General features: G+C 44.2%; 1 protein-coding gene across 2 annotated transcripts in view; it reads right to left on the reverse strand.

Annotated features, from left to right (window-relative positions):
• Positions 1 to 309: 309 nt before the first annotated feature.
• Positions 310 to 19,488, reverse strand: part of PDK3 (pyruvate dehydrogenase kinase 3) — a 46,552-nt gene continuing 27,373 nt past the window's right edge. For both annotated transcript variants that reach the window (XM_026038672.1, XM_026038673.1), the window contains exons 4-11: positions 13,082 to 13,266; positions 10,998 to 11,087; positions 8,743 to 8,820; positions 7,903 to 7,979; positions 7,116 to 7,217; positions 6,803 to 6,913; positions 2,099 to 2,212; positions 310 to 1,476 (exon numbers count right to left, since the gene is read on the reverse strand). In XM_026038672.1, the coding sequence (XP_025894457.1) occupies positions 1,333 to 1,476; positions 2,099 to 2,212; positions 6,803 to 6,913; positions 7,116 to 7,217; positions 7,903 to 7,979; positions 8,743 to 8,820; positions 10,998 to 11,087; positions 13,082 to 13,266 (901 nt within the window). In that variant the 3' untranslated portion in view covers positions 310 to 1,332. The remainder of the gene's footprint in view (positions 1,477 to 2,098; positions 2,213 to 6,802; positions 6,914 to 7,115; positions 7,218 to 7,902; positions 7,980 to 8,742; positions 8,821 to 10,997; positions 11,088 to 13,081; positions 13,267 to 19,488) is intronic.

Genomic DNA, 19,488 nt, shown 5'->3' on the forward strand with positions numbered 1-19,488 from the left:
GAGTTGCTGAACTAATATATCTACCTTTATTCCCATGGCTACAGTATCACGAGAACTTCTGCCCTCCCGAATTCTTCAGAGGGGCCACAGCATCAGGAACATTATTTGGCAGAGATTTCGTGAAGGACGGTTTCCTAACGCTCAACAGCAACACTTGCAGCAAATATAAGAGAGTGTCCCTTACGTTTTTTCCCCCCCGCCCCTCCTCTCTTTCTCTCTCTATGTATTTTTCACTCTATCATCTCTCTGTCCTCATCCCTGCCCTACCTCCAGTTTCAGGTATTTAGAGCAATGACACTTCTCAAGAGCTGGTGTACAACATCTTTATATACACTACAAATTCAGGTTACCAGACTATTGTTGGACATTGAATATATAAATAACTTTGCAAACTATTTACACGTTTTATACCGATCGGGTTTCAAGTGACCACCATTCTTAAGGCAAATTCATTTGTATGACCCGCTGTCTGGCCTCCCCCTTCCCCTTGCCCTGACCCCCCCCAAAATGACAAGCTACGAACATGGAATTTAATTTCTCCCCTACATCATCTACACTGATGGGAACTCTGGAAAGCAGGGTGAGATTATCAAGCTACTTATGATCTTTCCTCAAAATAAGGAAAAACGGTTGCAAAAGGCATAATTAATGTGATTTACCATTTGGCATTCTTGTGCAAGTCAAGAAAATCATTAAGGTGCATACCAAGACGTGAAAGTCCCAATGCCTTGAAAGAACATAATTTTTGTATGCACTGGACAAATGGATTTGGGGATTTGGGGAAAGCATCAGTTTAAAGCTGCACAACCCTTTTCAGAACTATGTATTTATAAGTCCATTAAGTACAAGATCTGGAGAGCTCACAGGGATTTTCCAAAACTGGTGAGACTGCAATACAAAATGCAGCAGAGAGTGGATTTGCTAAGCGTGTGTTTAACTAGGCTAGAATTTCTCTCTTATGCCATATTGCTGTGGAAGATACTACTCATCATGAGGAGGGATTCTGCACACCTTGCCAATTCGTACATTGTAATAAAAATTGGCTATTTCATATGCAACACGGTAATCCTAAGTGCAATCCCTGTGCAATCCCTTTGCCAATGCACAGCTGAAACAACCAAGCACATCCTGGCGAAGCAGACAGGATTCACGTGCCAAACATGCCCTCAGCACCTTCCTTTCAGTCCCAACCTTTGTTCTTACTGTTTCCCAAAGTCCTGGTCAGGTCTTTGTTTGGAAGTAGTTGGCTACTGTGGTTTAAGGATTTGGGAAGAAAGCAGAAACTTCATACTGAATGCAGAGGTCATCCTCAGGAGACACCAAAGGGGGAAGTTATCGGTTAGCTTTGTACTTAGAAGCATCCCTTGGCTCACTGCTAGGATTGCTCCAGTCATCTGCTTCAGGGGTGGTCTTGTAGTGTCGCCACGCTGACTTATTAAAAACTGGAAGTCTTTCAAATGATTCACTTGAAAGGGCCTACGAGAAAAGAAAAGCAGCGGTGAGGTATCGTTCAGAAACGGGAAGATACTCCAGGAGTTCCCGACTCCGATTTGTGTTCTGAAAAAAGCCGCAACTACCCAAGCGCTACCTGTCACAAGGCTCTTTTGAAAATACTTTGGCTATCAACAGTCATTCCCAAAGAATTGGGAAATAACAGCAGGATCAATACTCTACTACACAGAGATCAAGAAGTGCACAGAAAGAAAGAGTTGTAGTCAGGAGCTACACAACAGCCTTCTTTTGGTTTTGGTGTGGTCAACACTAGCAGAGTCAAAATACATTAATTAAAAACTATCTCCGATCACACAACTATTCTTTAAAATTTCAACATTTGCAATGGATCAACAAAACGCAAAAATCCAGCACGAGGAAACTAAAAAACACTGGATATTAAACTAATATGAGTGCTGAGGTTAAGATTTATAACCTGTTTTGAAATTATACATATCTAATATGAGTAAAATATAACAACATCAGCAATTACAAATTTGAAAACAGTGAAGAGATGAAAAACATCACCTAGGGAGCAGAACAACTGCCTGCTTTAAACTACCAAATTGCACAAAATTGTTAGTTTATAGAAAGATCAAATTCGTACCTTCAAATAAATTACAGCATCTGAGCCAACTCCTTCCATTGAGTAGAGTTTAAGGTCACCTTGAAAATACCTGGCATAGAGACGAGAAATTGGCAAACCATAGCCAAATCCAGCCTACAAAAACATGAAAACGGAAGGAAAAATATGACGGAAAGTTTAAGACAAAGCATGCAACACATCATTACAGCTGCTTACAAAACTGAAAATAAAGATATCTGATTATTAAATTTACCTCAGATTACCCTCAAAACTCTTCTTTATTCCTCAGCCTGCACTGTAATTAGTAATTTATCTCAGATTACCCCCAAACCTCTCCTTTATTCCTCAGCCTGCACTACAAGATGTTATTTAACTAACCTCATTTTGTATCAGATTTTTTTTCTTCTTTTTCTTTTGCCCTTGGTTCAAATGCATAAAAGGTAAAGATACCACCATAAAGAAAGGAAGAAACCTCTGCTAGGATTCCTCGGGTCATTTTTCGCTTCCCCACGGAGGCAGGCAGGTGCCACCCGGAGCACGTGTGGCCCCCAAGCAGAGCAGGCCCTTTCCCGGCCTCCTCGCGACGGTGCCTCCGCGCCGCTGTGCTACTTCCCTCTCTTTGCCCACACCAGGTTGCTGCCAGCACATTCCCCCTGGAGCCCCGGGATCACTACCCGCGAGACGCTGAGCGCTTCGCAGGACACGCAAGTCAGCAGGAGACAACAGGCGCCCATTCCCTGCCGGAGGCTCCGCGGGCGGCCAGGGAGCCCCAGCAGCCGCTGCGGGCAGGACTCGCTCCAGCCGCCACGTGCGGAGCGACTCCAAGGAAACGCTCCCGGCCGCTGCTCGCCCAAGCCGCGCAGCCCGCGGCGCGGCGAGCCGCCTCCTGAAGGCTAAAAGCACAACGGACCCGAGGGCTACAAGTTTTACATTTCTAAATCCCTGGTTTTAGATGGTAGCTGCAGGGTAGGTAGACGGCTTCCTCCTGAGGAAAGGCCACGAGGGCCAAGCACGGCCCGCGGGGCGGCAGGTTAAGGCTCCACCTGCAGCTCTGCTCCTGCAGACACGTGGGCACAGGCTGTGCGTGAGGCTGCGCGCTGGGCTACCCCAGACCCACCCAGGGCTGAACGGAGCCACGCGGGAGGCCTCGAACACAGAGGCCTTTGGAAGGGAGGGCGCACCGGGCAAAGGAGACCACGCGAAAATCAGGCTCTTCCGACTTCTCAGAAAACCTGAGCCAACTCTAAGATTCCTATGAAGGAAGCCTAAAACATACTGGGAGGGGTAAGGAGTCAAAGCCTGGAAGATACTGGGAGGATCAGAGAGTAAACGATTTTACTCAGAGTAAACAATTTTAGAACCGACACTTGACTTGCAGCAAGAATCACGCGCTGAGTCTCAGCGAGCGAACCCGGGCAGCGCTGAGAACGAGCACGGGCAGCGCACACAGCGACTGCGTGGTGCCTCTCCACACGGAAGGAGCCACCAGAAATGCCCTGGAAGGGAAAGGGGACATTAAGGAACCTTGTACCACGGCCTCCATCACCTGCAGCCTGCGCGGTGCCCCTCGCTGTTACGCGGTGCTCCCACACGGAGCAGGGCTGCTCAGGCTGGTGCCTCTCCTGGCGATTGGGGAAAAGGCAGGAGCACCAGCGCCGAGCGCCGGAGTGGGGAACAGGTTGCCTTTTGTGCTCCCGCTGCTGGTTACAGTTACTGGCTCCCACAGACACACCAGCTACTTGGAGGCGCTCTTGCAAAGAGCAGCATGTGCCAGCAAACCCTTCTCAGAGACTGCCGGTGTGGACGCAGGCATCACTTCCACACATCCCGCTCCAAGACGAGAAGCATCTCTGCGAGTCTCTAAAGAGGGGATGTTTTCTAACTGCCTTAGAAAGAACGCTGTAAACAAAACAAAACCAAAACTGTTCCAAAGACTTACTTGCTGGAAACAGGTCAGTAAATATGTAACTGAAAGTGAAACTGCAAAGCAAACTGTAGCTAGTACCTACCCCAAGCTCAATTAGGGACTGTCTCAACCTCAGCCTCAACCCTGAAAACGTATTACAGTTTCCCCAGAATTATATTTCCTTAATATCTATGTCCACCTGTGTTTTGTAAAACACAGGAAAACTAGCACAAATTGACTAGTACTACACAGGTCCATGCTTGATCTGGAGAACAGCACATAGCGCTACACATAACTGCGCTGAGGAAATGCTTTAGTGCCAATTTCTCCTTTAATGTTATAGTATGCATTATACAAATAGGAAATTATTGAATTTGTTTGATAGGGTGTTTACAGGTTTAAACAAACCTTACTTAACATTCTCCCACTGCCAACGAACCGTCCAGCCCAGAGAACTGCTGAATGCCCCCAACCCGACGAGCACTGGACACTGCTGTGCGTTGAACCAGGTGCTTCCACGGATTCCCAGTGCCTGCGGCACCACAGGCAAACCCCAAACGCGCCAAAAACCCAAGTGTTCCCACAGCACCTAGACTTCCCAGCTGGTTCAGAGCCACACTTGCAGCCACACTGAAAATGATTCCCCGACACCGCAGATCCCTCTCTTCCAAACCTCGCAGCCCATGAACGTTTCATAAACGAGATGGGGGATCCTGTAGCAACGCGGAGCAGGGCTGGAGGTGGTGTTGGGGCAGAAACGTCTACATCTTTTCACACCACACTACCACCTCTTCACAGAGGAAAACAAAGCCTGAAGGTGGGCTAGGTTAGAAGAAAACTACTATAAATTTTATTTAGTGTTGCCAGCAGGTCAAGGGAGGTGATTCTGCCCCTCTCCTCAGCTCTGGTGAGGCCGCACCTGGAGTATTGGGGGCAGTTCTGGGCTCCCCAGTATAGGAGGGACGTGGAGCTTCTGGAGAGGGTCCAGAGAAGGGCGACCAGGATGATTAAGGGAATGGAACATCTCCCGTATGAGGGGAGACTGAGTGAGCTGGGCCTGTTTTCTCTGGAGAAGAGAAGGCTGAGAGGGGATCTGACTAATGTGTATAAGTTCAGGAAGGGAGAATGCAGGGAAGAAGGGGACAGGCTGTTCTCACTGGTGGCCAGCGATAGGACGAGGGGTAATGGCCACAAGCTGAAGCACAAGAAGTTCCATCTCCAGGTGAGGAGCAACTTCTTTACTGTGAGGGTGCCAGAGCCCTGGCACAGGCTGCCCAGGGAGGCTGTGGAGTCTCCTTCTCTGGAGATCTTCCAAACCCGCCTGGATGCCACCCTGTGCCCCATGCTCTGGGTGTGCCTTGAGCAGGAAGATTGGACTAGATGATCTGTAGAGGTTCCTTCCAACCTTGACCATTCTGTGATTCTGTGATAAATGCCATAGAATCAAAGTAAGCAGACTTAAAGATTAGAAAATAGAGGAATATGTTGCTAAAGATACAAGAAAACAACACAGAGCTGAAGCCAAAAACCCCACAGCAATCCCAATCCTAAACTGAGCACATTTTAAAATGAGAGCACCACAAAGGCAGAGCCATTAAAATAAAAAGGGAACTGGCAGTCAAGACAGAAGGGCTTTTTCCCCCACTAAGAACGAATAATTTTCAGGAAACCTTTGTAGATCTATATAGTAAATTGCTGGTCAAAAGCAAGGCAAAATAAAGGCAGACTATGAGTGAAGGAAGATTCTACCATTCCTGTCTGGAAAAGTAAACTTAGTATTTGAATCAAGGACTGTTGTGCATCACTCATGCAATTCTAGAAGACTTCCTCTGAAAGAGGCACAGCGCTGTTTGAAATGTTGTTACTAAGGTGCTGTGGAGATAGGAAGCCAGAGGGACTTAGCGTCAGGCCTAAATTTACTTCCAGATATTCTATGTCAGAAATACAGTGCACGACATTGTTTATTAGCTGCCTGAGAGCTCCAAAGCCACACAGCTACCCAAAAACCAACCACGTAAGAACACAGAGATCTAGATGTATTTAAAGGGGAAAGGAAATTCCTCAGAGAATCAACTTGTCTCGACATGCTTGAAAATACAGGACTGCATCAGAAGCAATGCAGAACAAAGACATCAGAAGGAAAGCAAGATTTTCCTAAAAGAACTACAATATTCAATAGTGAAGTAATTCTCCGCTTAGAAGCAGCTATGGAAAAGGTCTGTTCTGTTTTCTAAATCCGATTCCAATACATCTCAAAAGGGAGCATCATGTGAAATATCCCCAACAGAAGAAAAACACATCAAATCAGATCCTCTCGCGTATCACATATTTGGGGATTTTTTAAAATGATTTTCTACAGTCTAACTTATATAAAAATCGTCTTCAAAGTTTAGTATAAAATAATGTATTATCAGAAATATTTCTCAGCTACTAAGAGTATGGTCCATCTCTTCAATACAAATACTTAATCTAGTAAAGTTACAAATACTTACTCTAGGAATCTGCACACAAAGCAGCAGCTCATTAAGTTATCTATCCTTTTACTAACATAGTAGTAAGAAATCCTGTCCATTAATCTGTCAGAACATTGTGCTAACAAAGACAAGCTTCTTTCCAAGAACATAATGCCCAAGACAAAAGAAATAATTCTGTGCTCCAAAGATTGACTGCATTTTCTCCCAGTACATTTTACCTGCTCTAAATTACTAAAGATAGACAATTTCTTCAATGGAAAAAATGATCCAGTCAGTGGCAGTGAAGAGGAAGGCACGAGTAGAGCCCTATCAAAGCAGAGTTAAATAAGAATTATAATTGCTTACCAAAGGCACAGCTCTCGTTGGCTCCAAACTAGGCCTGGGTGCTGTGGAGTACATGTAGTTGAACAATCTGTCTATCTTTCTCAAAGGTACGCCTCCGCCGTGGTCACTTATCTAGGGGACGAAAAGGGAGAACTGTTAAACACTGTGTTCTGCAAAAAAAAGTGCAAAAACCAAGCAGCTAAATGACTTAAGAATTCTTCATGCATATGAAATAAATGACAGAAGTCATACAGAACATAATGTCTTTACAAATTACAAGTTTACTCTAAACTTAAGAAGTTCATAGGTTAAGAACTTTTTGTTAGGGATTTACCTTAATAGATAGATCTTCTTTCCCCAAAGTGACTAAGGTTTTGATTGATGGATAAGCTTCTTTCTTACCTTCGTGCAATTCTACCGTAGCTCTCATCGAGTTCTGAAGTTAAAAGAATAAAACACCATCTTGGATTCCGATACATGATGCTTCTAATGTTACCACAGACACTTAACAGCCACTGGAAACGCAAACCAGAGCTCCCCACGTGGCGGAAGATGCCCTTTGACAGGACATGTTGCTCCTCACAGATCGCTAGCGTGCCCAGCCACGCCAAGTAGGTGCCACCCATGGATGCCCAACATTTGCCCTTCCCATAAAGTTCCTCTGGCCCCAAACAAGCAGGAAGCAGGTTAGAGACCAACACGCCCCATGGGGACCGTGTGACCACCTGCTTTCCCAACGTGCAGAGGACACCCATCCCACCCCATCCTCACATCCCCGAGGAGTGGCACGACAAAGTGGCAAGTTTTGGAAAACTGCAAGGCCTTATAATGCATCATCTCTGCAAGACTAGGTTGTTTATATTTGCTTTACATTGATCAGCTGCAAAAAAGCAAAAGGAGAAGTGGGAAAGCCATGGAAAAATTTCTTAACTATGGAGAGGTGCCAGAGGGTTGTGTGCCAAGCATTTACCACAATTTCAGATGGTCTTCGCTGGCTAAGACTAAGCTTAAGAAAGGGAAACCGAAATAACATTTAAGAGCAACTGAAAAGAATCTTAATTATAACTGTACTGTAAGTTCGCCAACTTTAGTATTTCCAAATATTTAAAAGCATCAACTACCTTGAATAATTCAAACAGCATGTGAAACAGATGAGATGGTACATAAACTACTTGGATAGGCTTGTTTGGAGCTTTAGCTATTAAAAAAAAAAAAAAAAAAGAAAATTAGCTACCAAGCAATCCCTTGCAGCACTTCTATTTACAGTGACAATATGAAGCTTTAAACAAAGACAATTATGCTTAATTTTCCAAGTGCAAAATCATGGAATCATGGAGGTTGGAAAAGATCTCCAGGATTAGAGTACAACCGTAAGCCCATCCCCATCCTCCCTGCTAATCCACGTCCCCAAGCACCTTGTGTCCCGTAAAGTGAAAACACAGAGCTGCAGTCGCTGCCTTCACCTGAAACGACTCTTAGCTAAGGATTTTTGAAGTCACCCGTGTCAGCAGGCATGCTTAGGTATGGAACATCATTAAGCAGTGGTTACTCCTGACACTGCTGTTATGTGTCCGTGTATTTTATGCATTGGCAGCCTGCAGGGAGGAGCTGGTCACCCTGGCCCACAGGTCGAGAGGGGGATTTAGCAGCATACGTGAAGGCGAATCCCTGTTCAGTTGCCTCTTTCCCAGCAAGAATTCCCAACTGCCTCAAGGTGAGGGTCGCTGAAGCAGGTGGCCCTCTGCCCGCAGCCCCAGGAATTAGGCAATCACATTATCACCATAAACTAAGTTTCAGGTGCCCTTGTAGATGAGTTATGAGAGAAAGAAGGAACTTTGCACACAGGACTGCAGGCTTTCAGTTATAACTTTAAATTGATCAAATAAAGCTGGACATGGCAGCTATTCGAGGTGTTCTTTCTGAAATACATCATCTCAGAATTAAATGAATTTCATAATTACCATTGAATTCTTCAACTTCCAGATCTGGTGCAACCATATAGTACTGCTCACATAACATCTTGGCTGTTTCATAAGCATCTAAAAAAGAAGAGAAGAGAATACCAATTTATGAAAAGCACCTGAGCCCAGCACCGTTCATCCCGCCTCAGAAAGGCTGACGGGAGAGCACTCACTTCAGGCACAGGTTTACAAATACAAAGCTTGATCAGTATTGTCTGTATCCTCACAGCCGATAGCCAAGAAAGGGCATATTCTATTTAAAGTTCTATAAACAAAAGCAGGTTAGTGAAGACCAGCTATTCTTTTCTTCTTCTTTGCTCAGGGTTTGAAAACCTAAAAGAAGAGTCTAATAATAGGATGGCCATAATATCTGCTTGTTTGGTATGTGCTCTACACACATACACAAGAGGATGAGAAAGGATGGTATGGACAATCATAAGCTCAATTTTTCCAAGGAAACAAGGAAGTTCAAGTTGTACTCTCGTCTGAACGATTCCCAATACTCCTTTGCAAAAACATGTCAGGAAAAAAAACTACACAGTCACTACAGGAATGCTGAGAGGACAAAGATGCTGTGAATAAACACACGTAGCCTCTCCAACCTGAACATTCACCTCTTTCAAGTGCCCACTCTGAAACCCCGCCGCTGGAGATGAACATGGAGGCCCTTTAGGAACCACCTTCTGCCCAGAAGAAAGAAAAAGTGAAATCTTGGAGTCTACCCTTCCCAAAAACCCAACTCAGTCTTTGGCCTAAGACTGTAGAAGAGCCAGTGTCATAAGGTTCAAAGCATTCCTCGTGTTGTGGCCAGAGAGTGCACGAGTTGTCAGGGCATCTGAAGCCCAGTTCCAGAAAGAGGCCTGGAGCTGCTCCCAGGCCAAACACAAGCTTAACGGGAGGCACTCAATGAGAGACCCACCTTGGGCAGTTACACAGAATCCCTGGTAGAGCTGCCTTCAAGTGAAGCTCTTCAAACCACTTCTTTCACCTTTAAAGGGCATACAGAGCTTGCTGCTACTACACACAGGGCCAAAGTTGATATCTGTACTCTGATAAATTGCTCCAAATGCCTCCTGTGCACCAGCACATTATGGAACACAAATGAACCCTCTCACCAGTCCTAAAAGAAAACGACCCTCGTTGTTTAAAAGACAACAGTGGACACACTGCTCATGATGTCCTCACTTGTGGGCAGATGCTTCTTCATATGCAGATCTCTCAGCTCTTAGCTTAAGAACTGGACTGAGCACCTGTCCAAGACAGATGGCAACTAGGAATTTATGTTCAAATGGATGCAAACATTGCTATTAGAAGGAATATTAAGATAAACAGCAGAGTAAGATAAAAAGAAAGGTCTGAAAAAAGAGTCTGCTTTAAAGCCAAAGGGCTGGAAACCAAGAAGCCCTGATAACAGCAAAAAGCATCTACGCTACAAAAAAGGCCATCAAGCAGGTCAAATTCTGCCATGAGATTGTTTTCCTTCTTGCTTTCCCAAAAGTGCTGGGAAAGCCTGAGGGAGAAGTACCTTTTTCCCTTTCTTTTATAACAGCATAAACGGCAGCCCAGGCTAGAGAGCAGGATTCGCTCCTACAGCAAAAGCTACTTGTAAAAAGATATATCCAGAGTGTGAATCTTCCTGCAAGTTCTTGAAGGGGGCAACACTGCCTCAAGCAAACGTACTAACGCTCTGCAAGCGTATGGATGTTCGTGACATTGAGGATGATTTCACGGGAGAGAGCGCCAGGTTATTCTGATCCGGTCACGACACACAGGCCTTCTGTACCGAGAACGTCTGCGGTGCACCCGGCTGCACGTGGGCTGCGTGCGGAGATGGGGAGTTTCCCTCACGCAGCCACTCACCTGAGCACATTTATTAAATCAATGCTTACCAAACAAAACAAAACAAAACTTGTTTATTATTAATTCAGTACTAGTATTAAATAAGAAAGCAGCACCTGAGAATCTACCCCTAAACACTCTGGAATCAAAAACACTTAAGGTTTAACAAAATATTAAGACATTTAATGTGATACTTAAGGACACATTTGAGTGTCCTATTTGTCTATTTATGAAAACATTAGAAATACTAGACTCATGAATTTGAAAAAAATGACTGAAGACTTTACTTTTTTCAGTTTATCAAGTAGACATAAGTATTTTTCAGTCTTTCATATCTGAATAATAAATGCATGAATATTTTAAGTTTGAGGGGTAGAAATGGTTGGTCAATAGAAGTATTGGCTTGATGCCCTTACCTTTAACCACCTCAGCCACGTTACAGTTAGGATCAATACTTCCAATATGTTTGGGATGAGCAGGATTAATATCACCTCCAAAAAGAAGTGCTAAAAGGAAAAGAAAATGACAATAAATTGTCCAATACACTTGAGGCATGAGAGGCAACTTATATCACTCAACATCTGAAGCTTACTGGGCAGCCCATCATTTTGTAAAAAGATGCTCTTTCCTATTGTCAAAATCCTTGTTTAAGACAACTACCCCCTTCCTCTCTCACCCTCCCAATCGTTAAAACTCATTACTTTAGAAATAAAGGCGTGGGAGAGTTAAGATGTAAATCTCCATTCCAAATTGAACTACCAAATTGGATACAACTAAATGGTAAAATGCTTCATTCGTACCATTATGTCAGTACAGGAGCAGCTGACATGACCAAAATGTCAACAGAAAGGACTGGGGAACTCTAAAACGGTGCTGAAGCCTTTTACAGACACCTAAACTGCACAAGTTTAGTAGAAGTCACCAAAGTGCAATTGCACAGTGGGCAGAGGGGTCTCCCTCTCAGCTTCCTCCCTGCCTTTCAGCAGAACATTCCCCACTCCCTCCACCGCACAAGGTCTGCTGCTCACCAGACCCCGCAGGGGCGCAGTTTAACTCCTAAAAAAGCAGCAATACTTTATAGCTTTTTTGCAGGGGCAGTTTCCACCCGTTTAGCAACTCGTGGACGGTTAGTCACAGGAAGAGGCCGCGGGAGGCAGTAGGGGGGCACGGGGGACCCCCTTGCTGCTGCAGCGAGGGCAGGGGAATGAATGAACGCGCCGGCTCGCGCACTGCGGGTAGCGGCGCCAAAGCCCGAGGCTTCGGAAGCTCACTCGCTCACCGAGCCTAAGGAACCTCACTAGGAAGCTCAGGAAAATCCCTTTCCAAATTCTGCTTCCCCATTGTTTGCTTGCTTTTCAAGGTGTGAAGACTGGGTTTTGCTCATCAGGGCTAGATCACTGCGGTTTGTTAGCAGGGAACTTTAGGCACCTTTAAATGGTGTAAGTTAAATGACAATGCTGATGGGAAAAGCAACTTCAGTTTGCTGAAATAAGTTTAGTATTTTAGAACTAATGCAAATTATGTTCCTACTTGGTCTAGGATTTCTGTTAGGATTAAGCTTTGGCTTATGGTTAGCTCTCTAAGGAAGGCCTGTGGACTTGTTTTGCTTCTGTCATTTGCCCACAAGAAGAGAGAGTTGCGCGTGTGCCTCCCCTCTCGGGCTGTGCCACACAAAAAAGTTATTTGCACTCGTGAAAGCCGAGCGCTGTGCTGGGCAAAGCAGCCCTGCAAGGGGCACAACGGGGACCTGCACAAAGGTCAGGTCAGCTTTTACACTGCAGCACATCCTGGGTATCACGAGCTCTGCAAGTAACTCCCTTTACAGGTGTAAGAGGAATGTATTTTTTAAGTTGTTGCTTATTAGCAACATTACTGAACAAATAGAACCTGACAATGAATGACAAAGAATGACTAATTTTAATATTTATTCATAAATAGGGAGTAGACAGTAGAGTCAGATAAAGGTGATAATTTAAAGCTTTAGTTAGACAAACTCAACTCACTAAACTCCTTTAGAAGGCAACAAAAAATCCAGATAAGCTGCTTAAAAATTGGCAATGAAAATATATACAGTGTATAATCTCTTCAAAATCTTTGGCAACCTTGGGCTTGATGATGAAATAAATGCCACCTTGACAAGCTATGCTGACAGATTAGTGAGCTTTAGAAAGATGGGGCTGCTCCTCTGCTAGCTAAAAGCGGCCGACGCGTCGCTACGCCCAGTGTCTCTGCCACAGAGGTTAAAAAGGGGCAGCAGCCACACTGAGAGCCAGGCAATTCTGGAAGAAAAAAAAAGTCCTGGCGTTTTGGGTTCATTTTTTTGGGAAACTGACAAAAAAAAGCACAAAAAACATTAGTTGCCACTATACCATTTACCATAATTAGTACAGAATAGCAAGAGTTAAGTCTTATGAGTATGAAAAATACCAAAACCAAAGCTATATCAGGTTTACAGGCAATGACTAATGAGATCTCAAAGATGAAAAAAGCAATTACTTACTGTGTTGGTTAATAAGCATACGGAAAGAGATGCGGTTGGTGTAGAATCTATCTAGAAAATACTGGATGTTACTGCTAACAAACGGATCAAAGCCATATTTTTCCTTGTATTCAATCACCCCTTGCGCCATGGTCGGAACCACATCATTGTGTCTGTTCCTGACTTTAATTAAAACGTCTAAAAAGCTGAAGGAAACAAAATTGGAAACAACATGTTAAGAGTGTAATTAATCTCAGCTTCTGTTTTCAACTCCTCACAGCATTATCAAGTTTATCTGTTATTTACTACCCCTCACAGTCAATATAAAATGATCAAAAAGGAGACGTCAAAACCAAGCAGTGCCTTAAAAAGCCTACTGAAAGGGAAATACGACAGCAACCTCTCACGAGGATGATGCAGCTAGGGCCTCAAATTCAACTCTTCCTCCTCACAAAAACTTATTTACATTAAAGCTCCTCTCACTAATCGCTCAGAACAAGAGGTTCTTGTTCTTCCCAGGCAGCGGACGAGGGCCTGACCACCTTTCACAATTTCCGGAGAGCCTTCACGCCTTCTACTTCCTTCCAGGGACTTATTTCCTTTACCCAGCGCCTGCTCAGGTCAGCGTGACCCCCAGGCCAGGCAATTATCGTGCTCAGTTTCCTTTTGCACCGCTGGATGGCACAACACGGACAACGGGCTCCTTCCCGGCAGCAGCTCCTGAGGCTTTAGGCTACAACTTCCACGGCTTTTGCCAGCACCTGCTGTGCAACTGCTTGGAGAACTCCTGTTTTTCCTGTCAAGGAAGCTCAACACTCACGAGCTTCAATGTGCTCATCCTTTCTTTTCACATGTAAACTTGTGCATGCTTTGAACAGGATATTAATAGCCTTATAAAGTCTACACGTGAAAAATCAGCACTACTCAACTCCTGTATTAGCCTTCTTTAATATTAACATACATATATATGTACGTATGTATAAAGACCATCATGATTATATGTTCTTCTTAAAACTAAGACACAGGATAAAATGCAGACTTCCAAAGAAAACGGACTTTGTTAGGTTATGCTTACATTTGCAACATTACAGATCCCTTTTTTAAAAATAACTGCAAAACGTTTACAGCAAATATATAGCAAATCCAGAAAATGGAGTAAAATAATTAAGACATTACCACAAGTGCAAAACACACTAGCTAAGGAATGTACGTTAAAACCAAAAAGTACAAAGGCTGCCTGTCTGCCACTAGATTTAAGGCAGATGCTTCTTTCTTTTTCACAAGCAGTTGCCCAGGAGGATTGAGAGTAAAACAACCCACTCTTCACAAGCAGGAGGCTTTTAAAACAATTTCTCCCCTTTTAACAGTGCCAGCTGTAAAGGAATGTAGGATTCCTTCTGAACAGCTTTTTCACCATCCTCCATCTATCTAATCACCAGGTTTGCATGGGCATTAAACAATTCATTAGTCTTTCAAAACATACCTCTTTGCATACAAAAAGGGAAGTCTTGTCTAATTCCCCAATCCAGACTTGCACAGTACAGAACGCTGTTTTTACCTACTTATCAACCTTGCTGACGAGACATCTTAAACCATTTTAATGCTTACGAGGTTTGTAGACTCTTTTTAAGTTTATTAAGTCTTGATTCCATGCAGTCTCTAGCCACACAGACCTGAGAGTTGAATAGGAGCAAAGGTTTCTACAAGTTTTCGTCTCCCTGCTTCACAGCTGCGGATGGCAGAACAGTTTTGCTGGCAGAGGAGCACAAGGTGATAAAATGCTGGTTTTCCTGCCGCTGTTTTGTTGCATGTTTCATACTGGTGATTGTGCTGGCTTAACAATAAATTCTTCAGAGGCAACCTGGACAGTGCAGAGGTGACGATACGCTCCCCCGGGCAGAGGCTGAACCACGGGCCCGGTGTCCTGCTGGGCCTCCAAGGTACTTCCCTCGCGGGGACGGCTTTCCAGGCAGGACTGGCACCAGCCGCGCTCAGGCCCTCCCTCTGGGCAAGGAGGATCAGCTTAAACCAGGGCCGAGAGGCTGCTGCGACAAGCGCAACCCCTAAATACCTGTAAAGCCCAGCAACTGTGAATCTGTAAAGCCCAGCAACTGGCAGCACCGTCTGCCCCCCGGCTTCGCTCTGTGCTTTTCAGCAGCCCCCCTACCCTAACACACACCCGCTGCACGAGGGCTTGGGGCAGAGGGCGGCCGCGGGGCCCCGCGCTCGCCTGCCCCACGCGCTCGCCTGCCCCACGGCGGGGCATCGCCACCGCCCACGCCCAGCACACACACCAAGGAGCTCCTCGGCACCGCCGGGCAGGGCGGCCTCCGGCTCGGTTTTAAACGCGGCACATTTCCCTCAAACGTCTCCACAAGCTACGTGCATTTGAAGGACCAAACACATGGAAGCACATATGCACGTTAAAGGTGGTGATCAATACAATCAATGGTGATCCAATACACACGTGAAAGCTGGTGAAGCAGGAGTCAGACCTAAACGTGTGTCCTTAATCCTGCCATTCCTCTCCTCTTCCTCCACACCCAAAAAGGCCAGCTGAAGCCTTCATTGGGAACAAGGCACTGAAGATTTTTTTTTAAATGATCTCATGGGATTGGCTGAGAGTTTCGTCTCTGCTGATACCTGCTCATGCCCTTCACGTGCCCAGGCTGCTGCTTGTGGGTACGCCCTGTGGGACAACGACCAGGGACTAACATGGCTATTTTTCAGTCAAATCAAGCCCAAACTCACTTGACTGTGTGGCACCACAGACAGCTACACCAGCGCACGGACAACACGCCTAATCCCAGGGCTCTGACGTGTCTCCTCAGGAAAACCAGCCTGGATTCCCAGCACAGCTGACCAGGCTCCCTGGGCAGACATGTGATGTGGCACAAACAGGCAGAGGATGTTTTTATGTATGTGATACACCACAAGGGGGGTGTAAAGAACATCCCTAAAAAAGAAGCAAGCAACGAGAGCAGAGGAGGGAGAGGAACAAAATGCTCCGGCTATCGGGAGGTCACAGCCGAGCCCTGAGCACCCAACCTGGCCTTTGTCCAGGCCGAGCGGTCAGCCAAAGGGACAACACATGAACTCTGTCCTAAAAGACAACAGGGAAACTTACAGAGCTTTTCAAGAGAGGTTCGAATTTACTGAGGAATTAAAAATCCCCCCAAACTGGTACTGAAAGGCAAACAAAAAACCAAAACCCACAACTCTACCTTGACGAATAGGAAGTTTTCGGGACTGTTGGCAGGTACTTGAGTCCGACAACAGCTCTCAAGCCATCGTGTGATGGACATCAAAAACCAGGACATGACAACACTACTGGACATCTATCTCAAGTACAATGACACTGGTGACACCAGAATATTTCCTTTGCTTCTTGGTAGGCCAGGGCAATGGCAGAATTGGGGCACCTGTGGATACCAAACCTCTTACAAAGTGGTTTTGGTTCCTTTCTCGCTTTAGATACTTTTAACTTGACCTGTAAAAGGTGCCAAGGTTCACCGCCGCTGACCATAAGAGCAGCAGGTCTTAAAAACAAACACACACCCACAACTTGCGAAATCTCATGATTTTTTAGAATCAGAAGAGGACACCACATTCTGCTTCAACCAAAAGCTCTTGGAGCTGAAGAACTTTCATCCAGAGTCAACTCAGGTTTTCAAACACTAAGTTAAAGCAAGAAGCGATGTGCCCCCACCATGAAGTGCACAAGTCAACTGCTTCCTCACAGGGCACTAATGGGATGGGGCGACTCGAGCTCTGGGGAGGCAGATCTGGGTCCAGCAGCTTTTCCGTAATCTGGAGTCAGCAGCTAGAGCTCAGTATGGGAGCCAGACTCCAGCTGAGAGGAAGCAGGACATGGATCAGGCTCCAACCCCTCCTTATATATATCACCTTATGCCTAGGACACACACTGGTAGGGTAAGAAAGGCGCTGGCTCAAAGGACTGGGCACACTTCATGGTGTGAACTTCCACATGTCCTTCTCTAAACAAACTGCTCTGGTGAGGAAAAGTACCACTGCTATTCGTGCATCATTAAAAATACTACCCGCAAAGTTGTAGATAACGCATCAAATTCTGAATTTAATGGTGCACGGGGTTACAGGAAACAAAAAAGTATTATGTAAACACAACCAAACTCTCAGAATTCATTTTTTTTTTTCCAGTGACAAGTAGCTCATTAACTAGTAGAGTCACCAGTGCTCCCACTTCTCCTCTGAGCACACAGATATGGAAGGAGGACAGGGCTGGACCCTTCACTACAGCATACTCAGCACAGCAGTTGAGTAATTTCTAAGGTTTATTCTGCAGGGCTACTGCACCTGCAACATGGAGACAGTCGTTAAGAGCAATTTTAAAAAGACTCAGTTGGCCAGAAATACAGAAACAATTGCTCATCAGGGCTCAAGATTTAATTAATAGGCTCCATGATGTTAGGAAGCATTGACATGCAAAGAGCAAAATATTTAATCTGATTTTCTTATCTTAGGCAGCTATCCAATACTGTAAATAAGAATTAATTTTATCCCTAATCAGATAATTTGTGTTTTATCTCTTTACACTGTCAGAATCACTAGCTGGACTTTATCTCAGTAGGTAGCAATAAGTTCCCAACATCTTTATTTTATTCTAAATACATCTAATACTATAATTGCAAGATTTTAAAGATTTCAACAATTATTATGAATGGCTAATATATTTAGTACATCCTAACTCAGGGCACCTCAAACTAAATTTTACATTCCAATAAAGCAGCGTCAGGAACGTCTGTTGTGATAAAGGCAGATAACAAGCCTGGCAATCTTGAACAGACTCCAAAAACAGGCCCCCATGGAAACTTTCCAAAGTATCAAGCATTTTAAAAACACTGGAGTATTTTGATCCTTCTTAGGCTTCTGAAGTCCACACAAAAAAAAAAATGAAAATAAGTTATCTGAAAAAATAAATGTAAGTAATACTAGAAGCTTCATAACAACTGTGCCTTGAGCTGCATGTTCAGAACACTATGGCTTTTTTTTAAAGCCTGTGTTAACATTTGCCAGGCTCACTTAGCTATCTAGTGCACTATATGACACCTCAAAGGACAAATATGTAACATTTGGTAACAATCTCACTCGAAATGCTCTTTTAAGCCAAATAGTAGGAAATTTATTGATAAACCTGTCAAAAGCAGAAATTCTCAGCCATCAGCAAACAAGCTGTGAATACAGAATCACGGAAAGCAATACAAGTGGTAAAAGAGATCAGCCAATTCCTCCATTACGGAACAAGTTTGTCACTTAATCGTTACCAAAAATGTCTAGTCTGTTCTTAAGAGTTTTCAATACAGGACACTCTACAGCCTTTTGACAATCTGCTTCAATTTGTTCCACTAATGTTAGAATTCAGACTTTTTGTCCTGTTCACAATCTCAGAAGATCAACTATTCAATCCTTCCTTCCTCACGTACAGCAACTGATCTTGCTTTATTACAGAGTATTTTCTACTCACAAGCTTCCTTCAATCTCTTTTTTGCTGTTCTAAACAAATCTCTTCAACTTTTCTGATATGGAGCTTTCCACACCTTTAATTCTTCAACTCCTTCCTTTGATACTGTCCATTTGCACTGTAATTCTCTAACAGGTAACACCCAGAACAGAGCGCGGGCTCAGGACTCCCACGGAAAACACTGTTACTTTCTACTTGTCCGACAGCACTACAGGTGACTCACTCAGCCTAAATCCTTGTGTCTCTTCCTGCAACTCTGCCACTCAGCTAATCTGTTTTTTTCTGCACTTTTCTCCTTCATGCACTTTGCCCTTAAAAAAAAGAAATAAGTGAAAAGAACTCAGAAAATATCCCGAAAGCCAAAAGAATATATAGTCTCAAATGCATTACCTAACAAACCCCCCACTAAAGCTAATGGAACAGCTAATGAATCTCAGGCTTACGCTGTTTTTCAGTTATATTAAGCTAACTGGATAAAGACAAAATATGATTCTTGCACAACACGGGTCACCTCTCACACAAAGCATTTACTGTACTGGACTGCAAGCATTTTATGAACATTACTATCAAGCATCCAAATTCTGCCAGGTCATTTCCAGAGCCCAAAAGAGAATTCAAGTTTAAAAGACAAGCTGTCCTACAAAAACTAAGCAACAGAGCAAAAAATCTGCAAGAACTGATCACCTAAAATAGTGCTGTACAGTAGAAGGTAAGTATAGATCATTTTTATTTTGCTGTTACTTTGTCATACCTATAGATACGTGTGTGTGCATGCATATGCCCATATACATGTATGCACGCACACAGTGGTGCATTTGCCTTTCTGTTTAACATTCTTCTGAGCCCGTTTTGTCTGCACACATTTCAAAGGAACATTCGAATGCAATTTGGTAAGAGGTTACTGATGTTATATTTAGAATAAAAAAAT

This window comes from Nothoprocta perdicaria, unplaced genomic scaffold (assembly GCF_003342845.1).
Source record: "Nothoprocta perdicaria isolate Ctin4 unplaced genomic scaffold, notPer1 scaffold_215, whole genome shotgun sequence".
Taxonomy (NCBI): Eukaryota; Metazoa; Chordata; class Aves; order Tinamiformes; family Tinamidae; genus Nothoprocta; species Nothoprocta perdicaria.